Source organism: Aulonocara sp. 'chitande type north' Nkhata Bay, linkage group LG1 (assembly GCF_057382095.1).
Source record: "Aulonocara sp. 'chitande type north' Nkhata Bay isolate Kocher_YH1m ecotype deep benthic linkage group LG1, A_spYH_male_GT1.1, whole genome shotgun sequence".
NCBI lineage: Eukaryota > Metazoa > Chordata > Actinopteri > Cichliformes > Cichlidae > Aulonocara > Aulonocara sp. 'chitande type north' Nkhata Bay.
The window spans coordinates 4349089-4372954 of NC_141344.1; the positions used below are offsets into that span (position 1 = coordinate 4349089).

At 39.0% G+C, this 23866-nt stretch overlaps 1 protein-coding gene across 1 annotated transcript in view; it reads right to left on the reverse strand.

The window, feature by feature from the left end:
- Nucleotides 1-23866, reverse strand: part of LOC147338539 (neural-cadherin-like) — a 326059-nt gene that overhangs the window by 193864 nt on the left and 108329 nt on the right. The window contains exons 7-8 of the mRNA XM_086300701.1: nt 17830-17972; nt 4249-4421 (exon numbers count right to left, since the gene is read on the reverse strand). Coding sequence (XP_086156827.1) covers nt 4249-4421; nt 17830-17972 — 316 coding nt within the window. The remainder of the gene's footprint in view (nt 1-4248; nt 4422-17829; nt 17973-23866) is intronic.

Here is a 23866-nt window from a genome sequence, read left to right on the forward strand (position 1 = left end):
ACTTTCCCATTGTTGAAAATCCCCAATAAATTCCCAAATCCCCAAAACTTGTGCAACTCGTTAAAGATGTATGCTATAAAATCATTCCACCTTGGAAAAAGAAGAGTTCAAAGAGATTAAAATTAGCCACACATTACCATGACATTGATGCCCACGATGAATGGATGTAAACTTCTGACAACAGATGTATGAGTCATAATATGAAAGACAGGTCAGTTTGATACCAAAGTTAATGTTTCCGTGCAAGCTTGAGATCAATGAACAGAAACTGAAAAGACACATGTGTAAGTCCAAATAGGACTTCAGGATCGATGCAAACGTAGCAGAAATTCCGAGGGTGGTGTATGGTTTCAAAAGACTTTAGACCTTTAAGAACAAAGAGGGAATTTTAATAAGGCTTTCTTTTGTTACAGTAACAGAACTTTTTGATTGCACATCATCTGTGTGCCTGTGTGTTTGGAGTATCTTTTGAAAGAGAGATGAACTGAACTGGATCAAAGATGGACATAAAAATATTCCGAACATTTACTTTCAATGTAGACAAGCTCCAACATTATATTTCTAAAGATTCTATTATAATTGCTGTTGGATTCTCTGCACAGCACACTTCTCTTTTCCCAAGGTACAACTTATAGATTCCCTGTCACCTTGATGTTTTGCACTGAGATCAAGGTAATGTGATTAGGAAAAAGAGGTAGGAGGTAATTTTTTGGACTATTCAACCATATGTCGTGACAAACAGAGATCTGAAAATAAAATAGCAGGCAACTAAACAGAAACAGTTATGACACCCATGTCGGAGCTATTACAGCAATAATTCCCTGCAGATAAAACTGCCAAGAGGAACAGCAGAAGAGTTTGTGCATAACATTTATGGCACTGTGTTCTTTTTTCCTCTCAAAATGCTTTTAGAGACATGTCTTTTTGCTGTAAAATGTGCAGGATCTGCTAAATATGAAAGAAAAACAGAGAATACACTTAAATTATGAATCATTTGCTGTCCTCGGTTTTAAGTGTTGGAGGATCTGGAGTTTCCCGAGGGAAGGGTGATATACTGTATATACCCAGGAAGTGAATACTTTAAAATTCAACTCTAAAACATTAACACTACTCCCTGTTTAACACCGCATGCATTCTTGGAGTCATCATAGAGATTTATTCAGTGCTGTCAGTTCTTTGCGTGTTGTAAGGTAGCTGCTCCCTGTTGGCTAGCTCAAAGATTTTGTTAATCACAGAACTTGTCAGACACATAAGGAGCTTTAGTATCCCAATTTAAGCACCATTTCTGCTTTGCTCAATTTATCTTTATTGTATCTTTTTCTGTGGTCTTTTAACTTTCTCGCTTATTCTTTATCCATCACAAATTCTTTTTTTTTTTACCTGTTTCACTGGAGCATTGATGTTGATGTACTACAGAGGCAGAGGAAAGAGAGAAATACCTCAGTGCTGCTGGCTGATGTGTTCCTTTGACACCTAATTAATTACAGGAGGGCTTTGTTAAAGTTGTCTCCTGTTACCTTTACTCCATGCCTACTCTCATTCTTTCTAGCTCATCTCCACTGCCACCCATTTTTCCATCATCCGGCTTTTTCATTGTTCTTTCACATTTGTTTGCTCCCATAGGTTGTTTTGGGACTTTGAGGAAGATAAGAAGGTCTGGCTACAAGCATCTAATTTATTAAAAGGGTCAAAGTGTCATTAGTTAAAAAGTTGTTAGCCGACAAGAAACGAATCCTCAGGAGGTCAGATGAGAGACTTCGTATGGAAAAACACAAAAATAAGCCTAAACACAAAAAAGAGATGTCAAAATATGCACTGAAATGTGCAACTTTTTTTCTTTAGCTTTTTCAAACTACCACAATTTATTGTGAGTGACAAGCAGGCTTTGTTTGCTCACGAGGAAATGAGATACAAATAGTTAAAAAAAAAATCACTGAAAAGGAAGATTTGGCTACAAAAACAAACCCAACAGCCTGTAGAGGTGAGTCAGTTTATTCATCAAACGCAAGCAGCAGCGAAGCCTTCCGCTATGCCCGACCGGCTGTCGGGACACCCTACATTTTTAGCTAAGATTTGTATTTGAGAAAACAGAATTAGGTTAGTCGTGAGCCAGTAGTTGTGAATGACCATCATTTAAGACCGTACTGTGAAACCTTCGTAACAGGATTTTGTTGACCTCAGCTTGTTGTTTAGAAACATAGTTTCTGTTGCATTTACGTGAGGTTTCAGCTCTAAATACATGTAACATGTATACTTCAGAATATCACAAATAAAAAAGTCACTTGTTTGTTATAAGTAATTACATAAGTAACTGTGATGATCATAAGAATAAAACTGTTTTAAACCTTGTGTGCCCCGAGCTCTGAAGCTAATGAACTGCCTCTCTGAACCACTCACACTTTTTGTTCTCTCTGTTTCATTATGGAGTCCATATTTAAGCTACTAAATACATACTGACCAAGAAGGCAAGGCATTGGCCATCGAGGACTGGATGAATATAAAAGCACATACTAAATTCTGTAATGACACTGAAGGAAATAAAACTGCAGTACTGACATGAAGGCTGCTATGGATGTGGCAGACTTCTTCCTTTGAGCTTCTGCTCCCTTACAATAAAAGGAGACAGTGGAGGTGTGGGCAGTGGGAACTTGGGATATAGCAGGAAAAAGTGGAAGACTTAGTGTGCTGCTGCGTGACCCAGCAGAAGCGTAGAACGGGTGGGCGGGTGAATAGATGACAGTGGGATGGGATTTGGTATGTGCTTACGGAGGAAAAAGTTGCTTAATCAGCACTTTCAAAGTTGGCTTGTTGGCTGGTTGTTTTTGACCACGCTGCTCCAGAGTTCCCTTTTTATTGTTGTTTTTAAAACCGTGCCCTTTGAGACAGGCACTGTCCTGTGTTTTATTCAGTTTTACTCAATATGTTCTGCTTCTATAAAACACTGTATATGAGTGCAGATCAGAGAAGCACTAAAGCTTTAAAAATAAATCTAATCAGCTTATGTAACTTTCTGCTCCTGGGAAATGCTGGAGCCTCCACTCTGTGAGATCTTGCTTCTCTGTTTCACTACCTCTCTGCGAGCCTCTTGCTGCCTCTGTCTTGGTCCACTGATCCAGCCCTGAGTTCCACAGAGGCTACGGCATGTCGTAAGATTGGGCATCAAAACAAGATAAAAGGGCCTTTCTGCTTCAGTGTCCTGCTGCTGGCTTCTAGTGACCCAGGAACCACCAGCGAACCTCGGATGTCTTCACTAACTGAAACGCTAATGTACAGCAGGGTTTTTCCCAGAATTTCCTTTTATTTTTCTCTATTTTTAGACACTAAAATGTTTTTGTCTGTGATCATTAATTTTTATTTGCTACATTTTCTTTTCTTTTAACTCCAGGTTTGTGTGCTTTCATCATTTCAATTCTTTTTGACTTAGAAGAGTCGTTTGGGGGGGTGTCTGGGGATTGTCTGTCCATTGCTCACAGCTTTCTGCCAGCAGGGAAAAAAAGAATGAATCATAGACTACGGTATGATGCCAGGAGAAGATTCCTGAGAGAGACAATTGAGCATACAGTGCACATGAAAAAAAAATGCCGACCAGGAATCCCTCTCTTCTTTTCTGTCTTCTCTCTTGGCTCTCATTTTGTTGCCTGTCCCTCTGTTTCTTCTTGAAGTGGAACGAAAAACGCCTCCACCCCCACCCATGACAGAGTGAGCCAGGTTTATTCAGCATGGCCCCACTCCTAATCTTGGCTCGCGATACCTCAAGGGCCTTGAAAAGTCATCCCATTTAAAACTGAAACATGGCTAGTGAAGTAAAAAAAAGCAGGAGGAGATGTAGCACTTCGAGAGTGGCTCGGTCGGGATTTCTCCCACGTCCCTTGAAGCTTTAATTAAAAGACCATGATGATGTAGGAGAGAGATGAGAGAGCAGATATGAGGGTCAAGCTCACTAATCGCTCCTCCAGAGAGGAGAGATAGAGGCTAATGAATAGAGGAGATAGAAAGACAAAGACAGGGAAACAGGAGTGGAGGAGAGCTACAGGGGATAGGCAGGCGCAACAAGAAAAGAGTGAGACAGAGATATATTTAGAAGAAAGTAAAAGAAAACCTTGCATAGTGACTACCGTTTCTCCTGCCATTGTCCTAGGTTAGTGGTATGATTTGGGAGAGCCCCTCCCACTGCTGTTATCAAACCAGTAGAAAGAGAAAGACTAAACAACATTTAATGAGGCGACTGTGGGTGAGGGATCATCTTACCTTCTCAAAGACAGGCTTGTTATTATTCACGTCGTCCACTCCAACTATGACCTGAGCCGTGGATGACAAGGCCTGAGGTCCGCCTGAGGCATTGTCATCCGTGGCTGTAACATTGAGGACATATTCAACACCCTGGAGGCGAGGGGGTGGGCTGGAGCGCAGCCGGATCAAGCCTGCAACCAAACATAACGATGACAGTGGTTAACACACGCACACAGTCACACTCATTACACTCAGCTGGTTCAATTTTGAGTTTGAAAAGGTATAAAGTCATTATAGCACCCAAACTGGTAACATGTTTGTTTTTTAATTTATTTTCTCCTGGAGCTAAAATGTAATAAATTCTATTTGCATAATAGATTAATTATACAAAGAACGGCTGGCACATATCAGGGAAGGTAATTAAGTTATTACACAACATGGCATGTTTGACAGCACGACAGGCTTTAATGGACAGTACTTAATGCTTTTTTACCTATCACCTTTCCTCATTTCCTTTCCTACTTTGCTTTCATTTTCTTTCTTTGGCCTCACCATTATGCACTACAAAAACCAGGGCTTATAAAAACTGTAACAGCTTCTTCTGCTTCGTGCAATAGAAAAAACATTCTAGAGATGAGTTTCTCTCCAGTGTGGGTGAGACGTAATTGTGCTCTGTCTCTATTACTTCGCAGAACTAAACATTAAGACCACTTACAGTGCAAATAATTATATCGTAACAAAGACACACATCAAGGTCTCTGATGTGTTAGTTGTTAAGCGAGCCATTGTTTGCTAGCACGAGTGGCCAAATCACTGTGGCAACTTTTTACTGGCAGTGAGTGAGAGCTATTAAATAGCAGTGATGGAATTTGTTTCAGGCTACAAACGAGCCTAAATGAGTGTAAACATATCATCTTATTAGCAACAACTATAAGTTAGCTTTCTTTTAGATTTTAATGTAAACTTAACAGAACAGATTTTACCAGGCTTACCCCAAATTTTGGGTTAACATTTCTAATGCAATATATATGTCACGCAGGCTTAAAATGATAATCAAGGCTGAACTGACGGAGAAACATTTTTGGAGACCAAACAAAGGCATAAAGTTTGTATGTTCCTTGTTTTGGGTGATACAGTGAAGCAGTTTAACACTTTAGCATGCACAGATAAAGTGTGCCAGCTTGATTGGAGGTAAACTCAAAAACTTTCTTAAGACGGACACATTTGATTTCAGCTTTTCGTTTTTATAGCAGTACATTTGAAAGTAACATTGAGAAGCTTTAGGTGACACTTTACAGACAAATTCTCTGTCTTTGTTGCTTTCTCCCCCTACACAATCTGGAGCTGAGCAACCAAACATGGCACATAGGTAGGTCTTAGGCCCCTGAAGGTTTTTATCTGTATCAGATATTATAATGTCATCATGTTACCTAGCAACCATCTAGCAACAGGCTATAATGACGTGCTTTTAGCGTTCACAAGGCCTTATAAAAGCATCATTTTCATTCCATGACAGTAACATCTAATTTTTATCCACAAAACAATATATTATGATGTCTTTGGGCTGCCTGGCAGCTACTTTGCAATATAAATAACTAAGTAAAATGTATTTATGTAGTGCTTTTTCATACCAATCACAAAGAGCTTTACGGAGGTGTCAGTTAAAAAGCCAGTGGGCTAAAATGACTCAGTTTTCAGCCATTATGCACCTACAACACCAACAAAAGCATCATCTGTTTTACATTTCACAATAATAACATCTCATTAATATCCACAACAGTTGATTATGATTATGCCATCATATTTTCTAACCTTGCAATGGTTAGAAAATATGATGGCCTAAACATCTTAAACTAAAACATCTTATAAATGTGTTGTATAATTTTCATTTCACAGCCAACTGTGCAAAAAACAACAACAACAACACCGTGGCATGGACATGTGCATGTACATGGACATGTGCATGACTAAGAAACGTGTCAACCTAAGTCACCACTTGGCATTAAGAGTGTAGCTTGACAATTGCATTTTTATACCCAACACAAACAGTGAATGTTAACGTAAGCTTACAACATAAATCGTTTCTAACACATGCAATGCAACCAGCTTACATCACCCAAGAAAGCTGCACATGGCAACCAGCACACACCACCACCAAGTAGTCAATATCTGTTGCCCGATATAAGAAAGGTCAACTGTGGACGATGACAGAACAAAATAACTCTGTCCTGCCTCTCGCTCGCACAAATGACACTTCATCTCAACAGCAGTATTTTTTAACCAGACACAGAGCGTTCCCTGAGGTTTTAATAGACTTTCAATAGACTCACCAAAATAACATTTGCTGCCTGATATTATAGTCTTTAAATAAATGAGCACTTTATTTAGAAAAATGCTAAACTTCATTAGATGGCTGGGAGTTTGAACAATATTGCAGGAAAGTGATATGAATGAGTAATCAAATCATACTGGGCACTGAAGTAAAACAACCGAGAACATCATTAAAAAATCTTCGCAAAAAATAAAATAAAAACAGTAACACAACAGTAGCCAAATCGTGAGAGGAAAGACGTCACTAGTGAACAAAGACTGTCTAATTTCACTTTTGAGCTCAGGGATATTTCATTAATTATGGTTACACAACATATGAATAGTCGGATTGATTGGTATTCCCTTCTAGCACCTTCGTTCTGGCGTTCCATTTCATCCTCTGTCTTTCCTTCTCTTACTGACCCTCTCTTTCAGTCCGGCGTAGGCGTCTCATCTGCATCCCACTCTCTGCTCTGAATGACTCTCTTCCACTCTGTATTCATCTCACCCTTTGGTGCTCTGTTTACTTTGTGTGTGTGTTTATGTGCGAGTGTGTGGGCTCAAAATGTGGACACACTTATTACATCCTTCTTATCTTCAGAGGCAGGGGCAGGTGCTATCGCAGGCATGTGTTTATTTGATTGCGATTTCCCAAGAGAGACTGCAATTGGAATCACACACACACACACACACACACACACACACACACACATATATATATACATACACACACACACACACTTATAATAGACACACATGTACATGTATGTGCACCGTACAACCTTGTGTGTTTACCAGACCAACAGGACAGATGAACAGGAGATGTGCGGTTTTCATTTTTGTATATTTTATTTTGTGTGTGTCTGTGTGAGTGTGTGTTCGAAGTACGCAGACATGTATGACATGTAGAATGAAGAATTGCACTAAGTGATTTCTAGAACACTCTCTGGAAATGAATGGCACCAGAAACAAATCATGAACAAGAGGAGAAAGTGTTCTTTTCTATCAGAGTTAATGCCATTCAAGCTGATTTTTGCACATGTACAGTATGTCGCTTCTGTTTGTCTTTGTGTGCGTGCTGTCTCACAAAAGATTTCCATGGAGGGGGTCTCTGTCACAATAGCTGGTTCCCTGGCATGGATGTTCATGTTTAAGGCTACATGTAGGTGCATGTGTCTGCAAGTGCCTGTGTGTGTGCCTGTGTGTGTTTGTGTGTGTACAAAAAAGAGATAACAATAGTCAGGAAAGAAAATGTAGGGAAAAATGAAATGAAATGGAAAACGATTACTCAGAGATAAAGAAAATCAAAGCTTTGACTCTAATTATGTGTGTAATAAACACCTTACACTGCAAAATGGGTTCCTGTCAGTGCAGAAATGGTAAAGAGACTGCATTGTTGTAAAATATCTTTTCAAAAGCACTGAAAAAAAAACCCATCAGAAGATGAACTAACCTAGTGTCAGACAAGCAACATTTAGCTTCCTTTGTTTTTACCAGTGCAAATTTGATGCAAATACCAAAAAGCATTTAATATGTAATTTTGACAAGATTTTTTAAAAACAAAACCCTTTAGATTTTTTTTACCTGTAACAGAAATACATTTAATTCAATTTTAATATATCATATAATATATGATTATATTTTAATAATCAAGGCGCTTTATATTGTAAGGTAGATCCTATAACAATACAGAGAAAACAGAGAAAAAACAACAACAATCCTACTTGTATAAACACATAGTGAGTGAAAACAAAATCACTCACACTGCATCATGGGACGCCATCAGCGGCCTAGACCTATTGCATCATAACTAGGGGAGGATTCAGGGTCACCTGATCCAGCCCTAATTACATGTTTTATCTAAAAGGAAAGTTTTACGCTTTAAGCCAAGTAAGAAATGGCTCATATAAAAAGAGAAGAGGGGGGACAGAGGTACATGCAGAAATGTCAAAATCAAACTAATAATGCTGGAATTATGTTGAAATGCCAGTGTGTGCAGGCTTAGACTTAATAAAGAAAAAGAAAACCTTTTATTCTGTCAATGTGAAGTTCAGAGCAAGCACAAAGCCCAGAGGGGAGTGACAAACTCAAGCTGATAAACAAGCAGGGAACAAACTCCAAAGAAAGCACATGTGAGAAGGCATATTAACGCTCACATGCTAATGGCTAATGATGATTACACAGAGCTGAAGTGAGGCACAGGTGCACACAATCAGCACAATCACAGTAGAGGAAGAAAAGCTAAATGTAAGACACAGGGACAAATAGCTACCAAAGTAAAACAGGAAGTGACAATTACAGAAACAGGAAAACATGAACACATGAAGGAAATTAGAGGGAGAAGACAAAAAAAGGAACAGAACAACACACTGAAGGAACTAAGTAACGTCCATAACCAGAAGTGAAGTCTGCATATATAATGGAGTGAATGACACTCAGGACATAATGAAACCAAAACAATGAAACAGTGAAAGACAAGCTGACTAAATACTAAAAGAAGAAAAGTACAAGGACCCGACTGCAAACTTAACTATGGAACAAACTGAATATGGAATTAAAGCAATGTCCAAACATAAAACTGTTCAAAAAGAGTTATAAAAATATGATCTTCTCGATCTATAAAGAAAAGGAAAATATTTAAATTAAGTGAATGTCTCTATTTAAAAACAAACAAACAAAAAATTCATGATGTGATATTATAGTATATAGTATATCAGAAATCTGTTCACTATTTTTATTACAAATTATATCAGTAAGGAAGCTGACTAAATATTCACTGATAATTTATGGGACAGGGGTGGGATTAAATAAGTGTATACTTCTTCCCACTCCCTTTCAACATGTAAATTAATCAGAATGTTTTTTTGTATGTAATTTGTATAGTATATTTTTTTTCTCTCATTTCTTTTCTAAATGTACTTGTATATTGTTCACATGTTGAAATAAATTACCAATCAATCAATCAATCAATCAATCAATCAATCAATCAAACACCCTGAAGTAAACACACAACTAACAGGAAGCAAAACAACAACAGACCAAGTTGAAACTATAATTCAATAACCATATAAAACAAACTGACCACAAAACAAAATCCCACAGACGAATCCCACGAGAATTGTGACTATTTTTCTAAAAACTTCCCACATGCATCAGATTTTCATTTTAAGAACAGTGCATTCAATGTGTTTGCTCAAGAAATGTATATAATTATGTTAACTTGTTAAAGATTAATTAAACTAGTGTCAGAAAACTAGCTCCAACTCAATCCATTAATTAATGAGAAATACACAACAGTAACACATACTTCATTGTACACACATTTGCACTTGGTTGGTAATTAAAGGGTACTTCAATGAGTCTTCACCTCTCCAGCTCTTCCCTTAGCTGTTATTTCGTTTGAATTAATTCACGAACTGATAAGGGCATCGTTTACAACCAGCCATTATATTGTCACGGGGCTGCACAGCAACAAACTGAACAGTCAGGCTTTTTGATTGGCCAGTGAATTTTCTTGAAAAAAGGCCGTACCTTTATGCCAATATTTCTGGTAATTACAATAAAAAGCATTTAACTGTCCCCCTTTTTTCATGTTGTAAAAAACAAAAAAAGAAAAACGTTGGGAAAGGAGGAAATTCTCCATCTTACTATGAAGTTAAATATTCATACTGACATGGACAAACCCAAGAATGAGGCAAGCCTTTAGTATTAAAGCTATTGTATGAGATGGGAGTCCCTCACAATTATTGCAGGAAAGGTTGTTTCCTTGTATTCCAAGTCCAACTTTTGCTGGTCTTGTAGTTCAAGACCAGCAAAAGTGTTTTAATTATAGGCAGGTTATCCGATGCTTGTATTTCTGACTGCCAGGTGAAGTTTGGCCATTTCAGAAGTTAAATGTATTCATGGCTAAACCTTCCACCTTGTCATATGAACATCTTTACTGTGTGGGACAAAAAAAAAGAAAAAAAAAGAAGAAGAAGCAATTTGCTCATACTCTAAAAAGACAGTAACCTAGATGGTTTTCTCTGAATTTCTCATTATTCCAACCCAAATAGGCTATTGTACGGTGCGTGGCTGGGGCTGATAGGGGTTGCATTGTAGAATTGGCTTACGAGAGACTGAAATACAAAGAAAATAAAGAAAAATGAGGTACAATGAGACTAAAATTAGAACAATTGTTTGTTACAAAAAGAGCAACCAACTGGGGTTGATGAAAACTGGGCACAAAGGATAAATAAAGCATATATCTATTTAAATGCTAATTCTGTTAATATAACACTTAAGAGTGCCAATTTAGCTGGCAAAGGCTGACATATTTTGTTCGTTAAGTAGAGCCCCAGCAATCACCAAAGTCATTACAATTCATCCTCTGGAGACCCCGAATTCCTGTTAATTGGCCATGGCACTCAGAATAGCCAAGAGGTTAAAACCAGATTTGGTTGACTTTACAAGCTTTGGACATATTCAAAGAAATCCTTAGACATGATTTTACATCAATTGTGTTTCATTGTTGAAAGACATCTTCATGTCTTACAATCTGAGCATTTTCCCCCCAAATTTGCTAATGTCCTTAAATAAACCCTTGCTTTGCACTGGTAAAGGCAAACATACTAACAGCAGAAATGGCGTATGTATGTATGCAGATTCCTGATATCAGAAAGTGGGACTCTTTCAGACCGTGAAGTAAACCTTTCAAAAACATGTATACCAATGCGAAGGATGCATTAAGAGTGTAAGCACTAGTCCACTCTTCTGTCTCTCTTTCCACCCACACTGCTCCAACAGTGCTGCGTAGTGCACTCATGCTTAATGAATTGCGACAGAGGGCCAGATAAATGTGACCAGTTCAGTAAAGGCAGCGGGCAGACACAGAGAGAGGCTATAGCTCGCTCACCATGTTACACGTATAGGGATCACCGGAGGCGCCCCTTAGTCTCATCCCTGCTTTACTCTGCTTTGGGTTGGCATAAACATCTAATAGGGTCTAAAAGCCTCAGATGAGAGAAACACATGCTGGGTAAGTGGTTGAAAATGGGACATGGAAAAGGTTTTAGGACATTCTAAGAACAAAACATACAGTGAGCGTCTGTTCTAATCTATGAGATCTGTGTCCCTGTGCCATTATGGGTAATGGCAGGGTGTGCATGTGTGTGTCTGGTAGTGTTCACTGGCCTGTATGTAGATCTACACATCCTGAACATTCATACATGTAAACATCTGCACATGTTCAGGTTTGCTTATATTGCAGTTATGGATTTTACCATGCAAGTATATGTTTGTCAGACTTGGATCTTATTTATTTTATATATTGTTGTACATATACACAAATTGTTTTATGTACGTGTGCATGTGTATTACTCAAAAAACTACAATAAGTTTGACACTCTCTGCATGTGTGTGTGTTTGCTGCCGTTAACAGGGCCAGCACATATCATAGCCTACTGGAGATGGAGAAGATGTTTCCTTGTGGGTCAGTAAGCATCCGTCACTTCACATGAAGGCAGCCAGGAGGGAGGAAGGATGAGGACGAAGCAAGGGGTGAGTGAGACACAGCAGACAAAGGACACAGTGGGGTGGGGAATGGAGGACAGAGGGAGAGAGGAAGCACTTCCTCCATTCAGCATCATGCAACAAAATCCAGGCTGGAGCCAGGAGAGATAAAAAAAAGTAGAAGCTTTAAAGAAGAGTCAGATGTGGAATAGCGAGGGAGAGAATAACAATATATTTGCCGGGGGGGACCAGGGAGAAGAATGAGGGCAAAAGTATGTGGGTTTGTTACATAAAGCTGGGATCACACACAGGTCAGCGAATCAGACCCAACACAATAGACAGAAGGCAAGCGGTTCAAGAGGAAAGAATAAATAACAGATATAAAACAAGACAACACTATGACACACTTACCTAAGAGGCTTCACTGAAAACAAACTCAGCTACTGAGTTTCCTTCTGTAGGAAATACTGTCTTCCAAAATGCCATAAAACTTGTGAGGGGAAAAGGGAAATGATAGAAGCATGTTTATTGGCTGCAGCATTTCCCCTCAGTTGTCAATAAATAGTTCCTCCCATCCAACAGAGCGGGTGTTTTAGTATTTATGGGTTTTAATAGGAAGAGCGTGATCATCATATTGACCGGCCTGCTCACATCCTAATGGGTGTCTTAAATCTCAGGGAAACACACTGTATTCTGGGGTGAGTTACAGGCAAATTAACATGAAGAGGGAGTCCGCCAAGGCTGCTCCTGCCGGAAGGGAGGAAAATAATCACTTGAATGATTGTCGGACATTTAGGATAGGTGGTGAGAGGGGGGAGCTGGCAACAAGAGGGGAGAAGAGGCAATAAACGATTTTCATCAGTAGCCGAGGGAGAATGAGATGGGCTGGAGAGGGTGGGCGGAATCCAATGTGCTCGCCTTCCATTATAAGAATCATAAAATACTTTTAATGACCAAATATTGGGCTCTTTGAAACTAGATATTGGATCATATTACAAGCATTATGGTTTCACACTTTGGCTCACACACTTTGGTGCAGACAAACTGTGTAATGTCATAGTGTGGATCTACTGTAAATCCATCACAGCTAAAGATGGGCTTATTAAAGGAATGTAATATGATAGTGACACAGAGGGACGGACACTGCAGCATGCTCAAAGCGAGTTGGATTTCTGCAGAAGAAAACGTATGTTACACCTATCCCAATCTTACAATCCATTGGGTATTGTCAGATGTGTGAGCTTCTGGGCGATTAGGCCCATTTTTTAAGCCCATTTCCACTTTAGGTTTCCTGCTCTGTCTGCTGGTCACCATTTATGAATGCAGATAAATTTAAAGAGCTAAATAATTTTCAGACAACAGCTGACATCACATTGTGCTTCTTCTGTTTCCACATAGCCCATATGGCAACTTAAATGTCAGTGCTACCCTGACTAGAAATAGAACACAGTCCTGAAATCTTCCAGTAACAAAAGTCTTGCCTCTTGCCTATAATTTCATCATATTCATATGGAGAAATATGTTCACAGAGATTCCATGTATACTGACTTTTTTTTTTTTACATCATTTATATGTTGGCCAACTGTCTAATTAGTTTACTGATGCAGAATGCATTTTTCGATTTTTTTGTATATGCGATCCAGGTAATTGCATTCCTTCTGGTAACACCTTACAAACGATCTGATTCTCCACATCCCCTCAAAGATTTGCAGAATGATGCTGAATATGGCATTCTGAAGATCAGAACTAAACTTGAAATAATGACGTCAAACATAAACTAAAGATTTTCTGAAACAATTTAAAGCGTGGTTTTAGCATGGATATGAAGTCAAACACTGTCTTCCTGCTCCAGCTACACTCGCCAAATAGCATCCCCATCCTTAATGTCCCAAAGTCTCATTTATTCCAGCCACTAAACTGGTTTGACGCAAGCAAAAAAAGAATGCTAGACACTGAAAACACATTCCAAAGTAATGAATTACTAAATCCAGTAATTACATTACAGTTACAATACTGTCTTTGCGTTACAAAGGTTCTTATGCTATCTGCATGCTAGGTGGATAGAAAGGGGTGATCCGCATTAACTCGCTAACGGTGATTTGCCACGTTAATGCGGTTATGGCATTAACGTCATTTTAACGAGATTAACGCTGACAGCACTACTTAAAATATGTTTGTACTTGAGGAAATTAAAAGAATGCATCAGTAAAAGTTCTCTCAAAGGGAGAAGATGAGTAGCAGCTCTAAACCACTCGGGGAACTAAGGCCAGATGCTTGGGGTGGGTTGAGATGTGCCAGCATGTCACAGCATTTGAATAAAATTAAAGAAGAAAAAAAAAGAAAAAAAAGTATATGTAACCATGCATAAAAGGATATATAAAGGAGACAGAAGGAGACTAAAGTAAATCCACAGTGAAATTTTGTAGTAGGAATGTTCGGAATCTGGGTGTGCTTGGCTACACTAGGACTCCTGCACCAAATCAGTTCCATGCAGACCAAGGAGAAGTCTCTCTCAAGCCATACACCTCATACTTGTGGAAAGGGATTGATACTGCAGCAGGATAATGAGCCCAAATGCCCCAAATCGCTTTGCTTCACTACTTGAAGGCCAAAGAAAAGTAGAGAGTGCCGACCATTATGGACTTTTTTCCACATTCACCTGAACTCAACTCCACTTAACGTTTTCAGCGATGCCTGAAAACTGGGGAAGCCAAGGACTCCTGACATCAGAGAAGCTTCTGGAACATTGCAAAAGAATCCTAGCTTAACATGAACGTATTCAGTGAAATTTAATGCCTACCGAGTTGATGCTTTCAACCAGTAAAAGCCAAAAGGTGGACACACCAAAGACCATCATCATACTGTGAAAATGCATGTGCATTTTCCAAAGATTTCCTTTTTTACCTATGATGCTAATATTAGTACAACTTGCAAATTGCAAAGAAACAAGCTTTGAGAAGGACTGAAATAAAAAGTAAAATCGATAGCATACTGTATTTCTAAATCACAAAAACAAAAAAAGCAAAGCAAAACATCTTCACATCCACGAAGGAGTCAGTGCATCTTTGTACTAGAGTAAAAATGTTGGTAGTGTAAGTTAGTTGTATCGCTCGGAGTATAAGTGCACACTTATAATAAAGAACATGATTTCTATCATTTTACTGGTTATTTTAGGAACGTGGAAGTATGGAATAATAACAGTGTGCAATACACATACACTTATTCGTCATTTGATTACTAATTTAAGTTACTGTGTTGTGATGTGTCGTGTCATGTTGTGTTGTGTCGTATGTAGTGCCGACGTGGGACAGTTTTCCAATTTCATTGTACTATTGTACTATGTATGACTGTGCAATGACAATAAAGAGTTATCTTAATCTCATCTTAATGTGTTTGATTTATTTTTGTAACTTTATCCTTTGATCGTATCATATTTATCAACTCTCCCCACCTTTAGCCTGAGCAGAAGCCCAATGTGCCATAAACTCAAATTCAGATAAAGATCCAAACCCTAGCCTTTTCTAGAAAAACATTTTGATACGTTTGAAATTAAATCTGAAATCTGAAAAGAAGCTAAAAACAAAAAAGAGAAGACTGAAAATGACAGCTATCGCTTCATCTCTTCAGCTGAAGGTCCTGAAACTGCTTGTGCTGGTTTACAGTGACAAGTATAAATGTGTGCTGTGCCGAGTAGGTCAGCGAGCAGCCTCTGATCAGAATGACCTTAAGAGAAGAGATGAAAATGAAGAAACTGATAACGGCTAAATTGATCAGTATATGCCAACTATAAATAATGTGTATATGAGACATTGGCATCTATTTTGCATGAAAACAGGTTAGCTTGAAGGGCACTTGGGAATGAAATTCAGCTAACACCCCTTTTTGTCAGTTTTAAGGAACGTGATCCTGGTCTAGAGTCTTCCACTGTCCATGCACGTCTAGCACGTCTTCACCAAGTGTCATGAATTTGGCTCAATTAGTTTTTGCGAGGTGTCAACATTAACTTTTCCCATATAGCAAACCTCGCACGCTGTCAGTTTGAGAAAGCCTGAAAGAAACTTGAATTAAAAAGTGAACTTTTGATGACAGGCAAAAATTAGGTCAGTGTGACAAAACCCGAGCAGAGCCAACAATCTAAATGGCAAAGAGTCATCTTCTGATAGGTGACGAAATCGAGTTATTGCTACAAATCTTTTCTTTGCTTGATAAAATGGCCGCTGCTATCAGCTGACAGTGAATGTCATTGCAGGTGAACAGAGGAAATTGCGCCTTGAAGTTGAGTAATTGAATTTGTAAAAGTCATCGTATTAGCCTGTGATGTGAAATGCAGATTCAAAGGGGGTTTCAATTTACAAAAAGGGTCGAACCGCAATGAAATTGCCACTATTACGGCTCCCGGACACACACAAAACACACACTGTGTCATTAACACAGCTTCCCATTTCATATTGCTCCTGGCATTACTGCACCTGCCTCGGAGGAAGTTGAGATGTGTGACTATAAACCTCAGATGGTATTTTGTTACTGAGGGACTGTGAAAATGGTCTTCACACTTTGGCTGGTAATTCTAATGTCTTTATGACACGACCTGTCAGAATTTCAATATCTTTTACAAAGCTGCTAGCAGTAAGAGGAGCGCCAGTGAAGCATCCTCATCCACTGAACAGTAGCTGTGGTGAAGGACATTAAACCAAAACACACACTATAAAGCATATTTTCAAGACCCCTGGGGCCACACTTGACAAAATACAGAGCTTTTATATGTATATGGTGTATGTAAATAGAGCAGGGAAGAAACACTGCAAAGCAAGGTGAAAATAACTGTGGAAAGAGAACACTTTGTGGATGTTTCAGGGTTTGTGCTAAATGGGTGAAGAGCAAAATAATAACAGAGCCCCAAGCAGCCTGAGGTTCTAGGATTCTTCCCCTAAAATCTTAAGCAGCAAGATAAAAATAATTCATCATGCACCACCATGGAGCAGGTAAATGTATCTCAAACATGTAGTCTCCTTGAGCTTTAAAAAAACAAAAAAAGACAGGCAATGAAACCGTCACTCACATTCACTCGCACATTAAAACCTAGTGGCAATTTGGATTTTCCCACAAGCTGCATGTCTTTGGATGGTGAGAGGAAGCCGGAGTATCCGGAGGGAACCCACACAAACACGGGGAGCACATGCAAATTCCACAGAGAAAGACCCCGGCCTGATGTTGGAATTGAACTCAGGACCTTCTTGCTGTGCGGCAACAGTGCTAACCACCGTGCCACCGTGCTGAGAAAACTCATATGAAACACATATTTGAAGGGCGGGGTGTTTGCACAAATTCTTAATTCTTCTCTGTACATAATCTACATGTAGAAGACAAAAAATATTCTGCTTTTCCTTATTTTCTGTTATGTGTCTGCTTTTAAACATAGATAGTTTGAAAGTTTCCAAGAGTAAGGCATCTCTGTGAGGTAAAAACTGTTAAACTTAAACTGCAAGCCAGATATCCTTAGACAGCTCTGTCGGTCAGCACAGAAGCCCCACCCACTTCCAGTTCCAACCTCCTCTTTTCTAGCTGCAGCCTATCAGAAGAAAGGGGAGGGGCAAGATGAATAAACCATTTTGCTCAGACAGAAGATGAACTGAGGGGCTGCAAGACGGCCCAGTGTAGGACAAATAAGGATTGCTTTTGAAGGATGAATCATGTAGCAGTTTTCAAAAATACAAATATGGAGTTGGAAACAAGCAGTTGTTAAAAGAATATTCAACATTAATGATCGAATGAAAACTACAAACAGTCCAGTTATCAAACCTTTTTGGTTGTCAATGACAAAGTTGCCCTCCTCATTTCCTGTGGTGATCTTATACGTGATCCCATCACCATCGGGGTCCTTTGCCAGCACCGTAGCAACCAATGTGTTGGGGCCTGCGTCCTCTGAGACAAACGTCCGATATCTGATAAAACACACAAAAACAAGAGCACAATAAGCACCTCAACTACACACATGGTGAAAATGAGATACATTCAACAGCTGCATTGTCAATTTTCAAATCTATTTCATCTAATCCATACAGGACCAGCAGTTCAATCCGCCACGTAGAACAAAACAGCTCATAAGGAAGCTCGTAAAAAATATTGACTCATATGAATTGTAACTGTGTCACACACGGTCTGTATTATCAACCAAATGCACCACCTTCTCTACATATCATAGATCTCTTATTGTATTTGCAATTTAGTTATGAAAATGATGAGCCCTACTTGCCATAACTGCTGAGGAAACACTAAAAATCGCAGGTTTACTACATTGTTGTTTAAAGAATGGAGACAAAATTAGAGCAACAATTGGAAGAATGTGAAGTTAAGGAAAAAGTGCATTTTCCATTTTTTCCCCAAAACATTTTGTCTATATTCGACTGTATAATAAGCAAAAATGGCTCATTCCTCCTGCCTGGCATTACGTCATCATGTGTTGCCTACTGTCACCAAAGAGAGCTTCATCACATGTTTACAGCTACATCCATAAAGGGCCTGACTGTGTAAGTGGTTCTCAGTTTTAAGTCAGCAGTAATAACAGTGGAACATATCTGGAGCCACTCTCAAACACAGTGAATCAACAACATGTAACAGAGGTGTGTTAAAGGTCACTTGTTTAATGAGAGAAATCTATTTTCTGAATGCAGCTTTGCACATTCCATGTCATACCAGATAGTTAATTGCTTCCTCCTTGAGCCCCAGGTGTTAATCAGTCCCTGAGCAGATGCAAATATGTAAGCCAGCAGATTCCTGAGCAGCAGCATACAGGGGAGGAGAAATAACTCAGAAATTCACTTTTAGATGCAATTCGCATAAAAAAAAGAATCGTATAGCAACTTACATATAGAAAGTAATCTTATGATTATTCCTACAATAAAACAAGACTGAGCAGGCATGAGTAGCTGTCAGCACAGTACTCACAAATTCTTCAACACTCCAGAGGACACTCGTGACTGAACACTAATCAAATTTCAAAGGTCTGCACGTCTGTCGCTCAAGGGAAATGGCAAAGAAGAGATTCTTGCAGAGGTGAAGGGTAAACATCACCTTAGACAGAAATGCTTTCACAGTTCTGCTTAAAGCTTTTAAACATTTAAGGGTGCATCCCTTGTAAGCAAGTGTGCATATCTAACCATGAGGTCAAAGACAAAGGCCTCATCTAACATATCAATTAATATCATACAGGGATACGATTAAGGGAAAAACTCAAAAAAGGGTCTCTCTTTTACAAATACTGTGCCTTTGCTGTGGCACTTCAGAATCTGGCCTAGACACATCCCATTTGCATGATTAATCCCTGAGATGTTGAAAACTCTCCTAGAGTCCATCTCTACTGCACATCTGTATAAGCTACCTCCCTGACCTGCATGTTAGGGCCAACACCTAAGCTATGAAGTCCAAAGAACTCTATTTACACGTCCGTGACAAACTGAGGCAAAACACAGATCAGTGCAATAGTATGAGACCATCTCTATAGCTCAGAGTGTTCTCAAGAACACTCTGGTCTCAATAATTGTGAAATGGAAAAAACACCAGGACTCTACAGAGATGGCCATCTGGCCAAACTCTGAAAATTAGGTCCTTGTTCAGAGGTGACCAGGGACCCAACAGTCACTCTAACAGAGCTTCATAAGTCCTCTACAGAGATGAGAGACCTTGCTGGAAGGATAACCGTCTCAGTAGCACTCCATCACTCGGGCCTTTGTGGTGAAGCAGCTAGACGGAAGCCACTCTGCGTTAAAGCCACTTGACAGACTGTGTGGAGTTTCCGAATGAATTTAAAGGACTCTGAACACAATAGAAACGATTCTCTGGTCTGATGAATCAAAAACTTTTTGGGCTTGGTGTCTAGCTGATAATGTCTTTACTGTGAAAAGTGGTATGACATCGTAGCGGTGCTTCTCTTGGACACAGTCACTGAGAAGGCAAAAAAATCTGCTTTATAGTGCACGTGATGACTGCCCCAGACCGCTCATCCCCACAAAGGAGCAATCCTTTTAAGGAAACACTGATGCAAGTCAAGGCATTTAAATCAGTTTAAAGCGTATATTTACATGTGCATGTATAAGTTATTAATTTGATGTGATGTATATTTGCTATCAGGCTTCACATACCAAGCTCAGTGCAGCTTTTTGCTATGAAATTCTGCTTCAGGTTTTATCTTTGTAGCTTTCTGTAACACTGTGAACTTCAGCTTTGAACTCTTCTATGGCCTTGCTCATACATCTCTAAACCACTCATGTGCTTGAAAGCAAAACTTTTCTTTAAAGGTTGACCCTTTCAACTTGTTAAGATGAAACTGACCCTCTACATTCTTTAAACATATTTCAGCTGCCTTTATGTAAATAGCTGATCATTACATAATGCATGCCACCTTCTCTGGATGGTTAGTGCTACATAAAGAACTGCCTTGGCATCAAGACTAGAAACATCTGAATAAATAAAACTGCAAATATTTAATGGAAGACCTCATGATTACTATAAAAATTAACCATACTGGTGGTTAAATGACGACGATGAGTCTCAAGTAGGGCTGCTCGATTATGGCAAAAATGATAATCACGATTATTTTCACTGAAATTGAGATCACGATTATTTGACGATATTTATTTAACCCTTTAAGACCTACCATAGAACCAAGTCCGCCAGAGCTTATATTATATTTTTACATGTTGTAGTGCCATTTGTGGGAGCATTTCAAGTTGCTATACATCAATACAACTGTTATAGCCCATATTTTAATAATATGTATGCATTAAGTCCATAGTAATTACATAAATTGCAAAAAAGTGCAATAAACTACAAAAAAAATTGAAAATCGCTTTTGTTTTGTTTACATATATTTCTACTTGGAGAAATTTAAGAGGCTTATCCCTCAAAACTTTAAATACAATAAAGTTGCAAAAAATAGTTTCCCACCACAGGAAATTTATTTTGAGTGTCTTCATAGTTTTATTTTGGAGATACAGCAATTTTTATATACTGCAGGAAAAACAAAAAACAATCCTATGATGCAAATTTGCAAAGAAAACAGCAGGTGCATCATTTCACTGTGGGAAGTGTTACGAACAGCTGATAGGAACGGCAAAGCGTGTTTCTGGAATATTATGTTTTTGTTCCTGCAAGCGCTTTTTATGCAATTTTTGCAAAGCTTTATGTGGAACGAAACCGTGACCGAGGACAAGCTGATGGCATCAGATGTAAGTACAACTCCTCCGGTTTCATATGCAAAACAAATTATTGCGCTAGCTTACACGGTTCAGGTTCTACAGGGATTTAAAAATAGTTACGCAAAACGGAGCGTGCTGCTCTGACCGGCTTTAAAGGGTTAACAATGACTTTAAAAAAATAATATAACATAGTGTGCAACACCACTGAAGTTTTTTTTTTAAACTCTCTTTTCAACCAACGGCAGTCACTCTCCAAATAACTTCTGCTTAGCTTTCCGAGCTTCCCTCGGGTCCTCTTAATCAGCGGTCTCCACCCTTTTTTGCGCCACGGACGGTTTATGCCCGACAATATTTTCACAGACGGCCTTTAAGGTGTCGCGGATAAATGAGGGAGGGGCTAATAATCGGCTCAGTCATTTTTAATGATCGTTGAAAGCCCAGATCGTAATCGTGATTAAAATTCGATTAATTGAGCAGCCCTAGTCTCAAGCAAATTTTTAAAGATGAGTTACATTTTTCACAATGTGAGTTTACAGGCTTGGCAGCTTGCTGAACTCAGATTAAAACAATACAATAAAAATTAAAATGGGAGAAATATGCACTTTTCATTTAACTGACTAGAAATAATAGTGATAATTAAAAAAATCATAATCTCAGCCTTTAATCTGTCTGAAAATCGCAGCCTGTAATGTGTGAAAAACCTGACAAAGTACTTGGTTGTTGAGTTTTACTGGTGTTCTGACATGCAGACAGTTTTATTTTAGTTGTTTGAGTATTTTCAGATATTAATTTGTGTGACTTCTGTCACAACCAAAATACCAACATGGTATTTGGAAATCCAGATGGTGTGATTTTCATACAGACACTTCTCTTTCTAGGAAAGGAAAGATGAGATGCAGTATTTGCAAACAGCTTCATCCGTGTTCATCCTGTTTGTCTACAACTTGCAAATACAGAGCACAGCAGCATTTCCAAGTTGCGTCTTAGAAGAGTAACGTTTAAACTGGATCTCCATTCATCCGGTTGTGTCAGCTGCAGAATCAGCTATCTACAGGTCTTCAGAGAATCTATGAAAGAAGACGAGTGTTCCTAGCAAATTATTTCCTATTCAGCTAAACAGAAATATTCAGAAACAATATGGGCGTAGCCTTGTTTTGTTGCAGGTTAACACACACATGCTAAGGTGACTGGGTTATATGCCAGTCATATTAAAATACAACCATATTTTCATTTTCTAGAACTTCAAGATTACTAAAAAGCCACTCTGGCTTTACAAGATGCCATCTGTCCCACTTTCACGCAGCTGCTGTACACCTCAGGGAATTAGTCAAGGGTCTGTTTTAGCTCCAGTGTAGCATAGACTGTCTGGGCTGCAGATCCAGCTAGTGACAGGTTGCTGTGCAGCAGAAAGGTTAAATAGCATTATGATTTAGTAGTTTTATTGTTGCACTTGATTAATGTCGTCCAACCAGTTGCAGTTGCTAATTGTGCGGTGGCTCTGACAAAACAGTAGAGCTGCATGTGTGCAAAAGAGAGGCGAGAGGAGGGAGATGGGCACTGTGACATGCATCAAATGATATTTACTCATATGTAGCAATGGATGTTTAAAGTTACCTTAATTAGTGGGCATTAGTGGACAACAAGTAAAACAGTATAAAGTCACAATTTAAGTCTGACGCCATTTAAATTGATTTTTTACAAGTTGCCCAAAATGAGCAAAATGATTGCTTAATCAAACGTATTAGCTTGCATTAGCTAACTTACTGTAACAGCTAGAGCTTGTCTCTTAAAGAAGTCCATACACCTGGCCAACTTAAAGTTAGTGAGTGAACTGGTGGACCCTTGTTTTAGGAAGGTATGAAATAATAGCATCCCAGACTACCTGCAGCACAAAAAATGACATTACGTCACATTGTGAAGTCCTTTCATATATTATTTACTCACTCGGGATATTTGACATACACTTTTCCCCACAGGGCACCATCTCTGCCAGAAAGGAGCAGACTAAGGAGAAGTCCTTATCACCACAGACTGCTAACCAACAGCTACTGCCTCATCTGTGTGTGCACTTAAAGGCAAGACTCAAAGATCTGCTATTTCTGCTGTCATTCATCAATGACTCATTGCCTGCCCACATGAGTGTGCACATTCAAAATGCAGGTCTAGTAACTGTGACAGGCTGATTTAAAAATATATCCGCCTGTCACTCTAGTGGTGGACTATTTATTTTTCACTGAAAACAAGGTACTTTTATTTGGAGATGAACACTGATCATATTCTGTCAGTGCAGTCTTTCTGCCTCTGTTGGACTAGTTCTGCCTGGGGAGATGTCTGATGTGCCACTCATTTGCTCGTTTGTAAAGTGTTGTTGCAGCTTCTGAGTAATTTCAGCTCATACTCTACAAGCCGTGCACTTCCCTACAGATCAATACTCAAGTCAGGTAAGGGGAGATGCTGTGCTTTGTTTCTTTATTATGCAGTCTCTAAGAGCACATAGGCCACATTGATCAACTGGCTTCCACTTGTGGTCTAAGGAAGCTATTTGAAAGATCATTAGATAATTGCTTGTATTTATCTCACCTGAAAGCCGGAAAGAACTGAGGCCTACTTGTGCAATTCTGTCTGCAATTGGATGTCAAAAT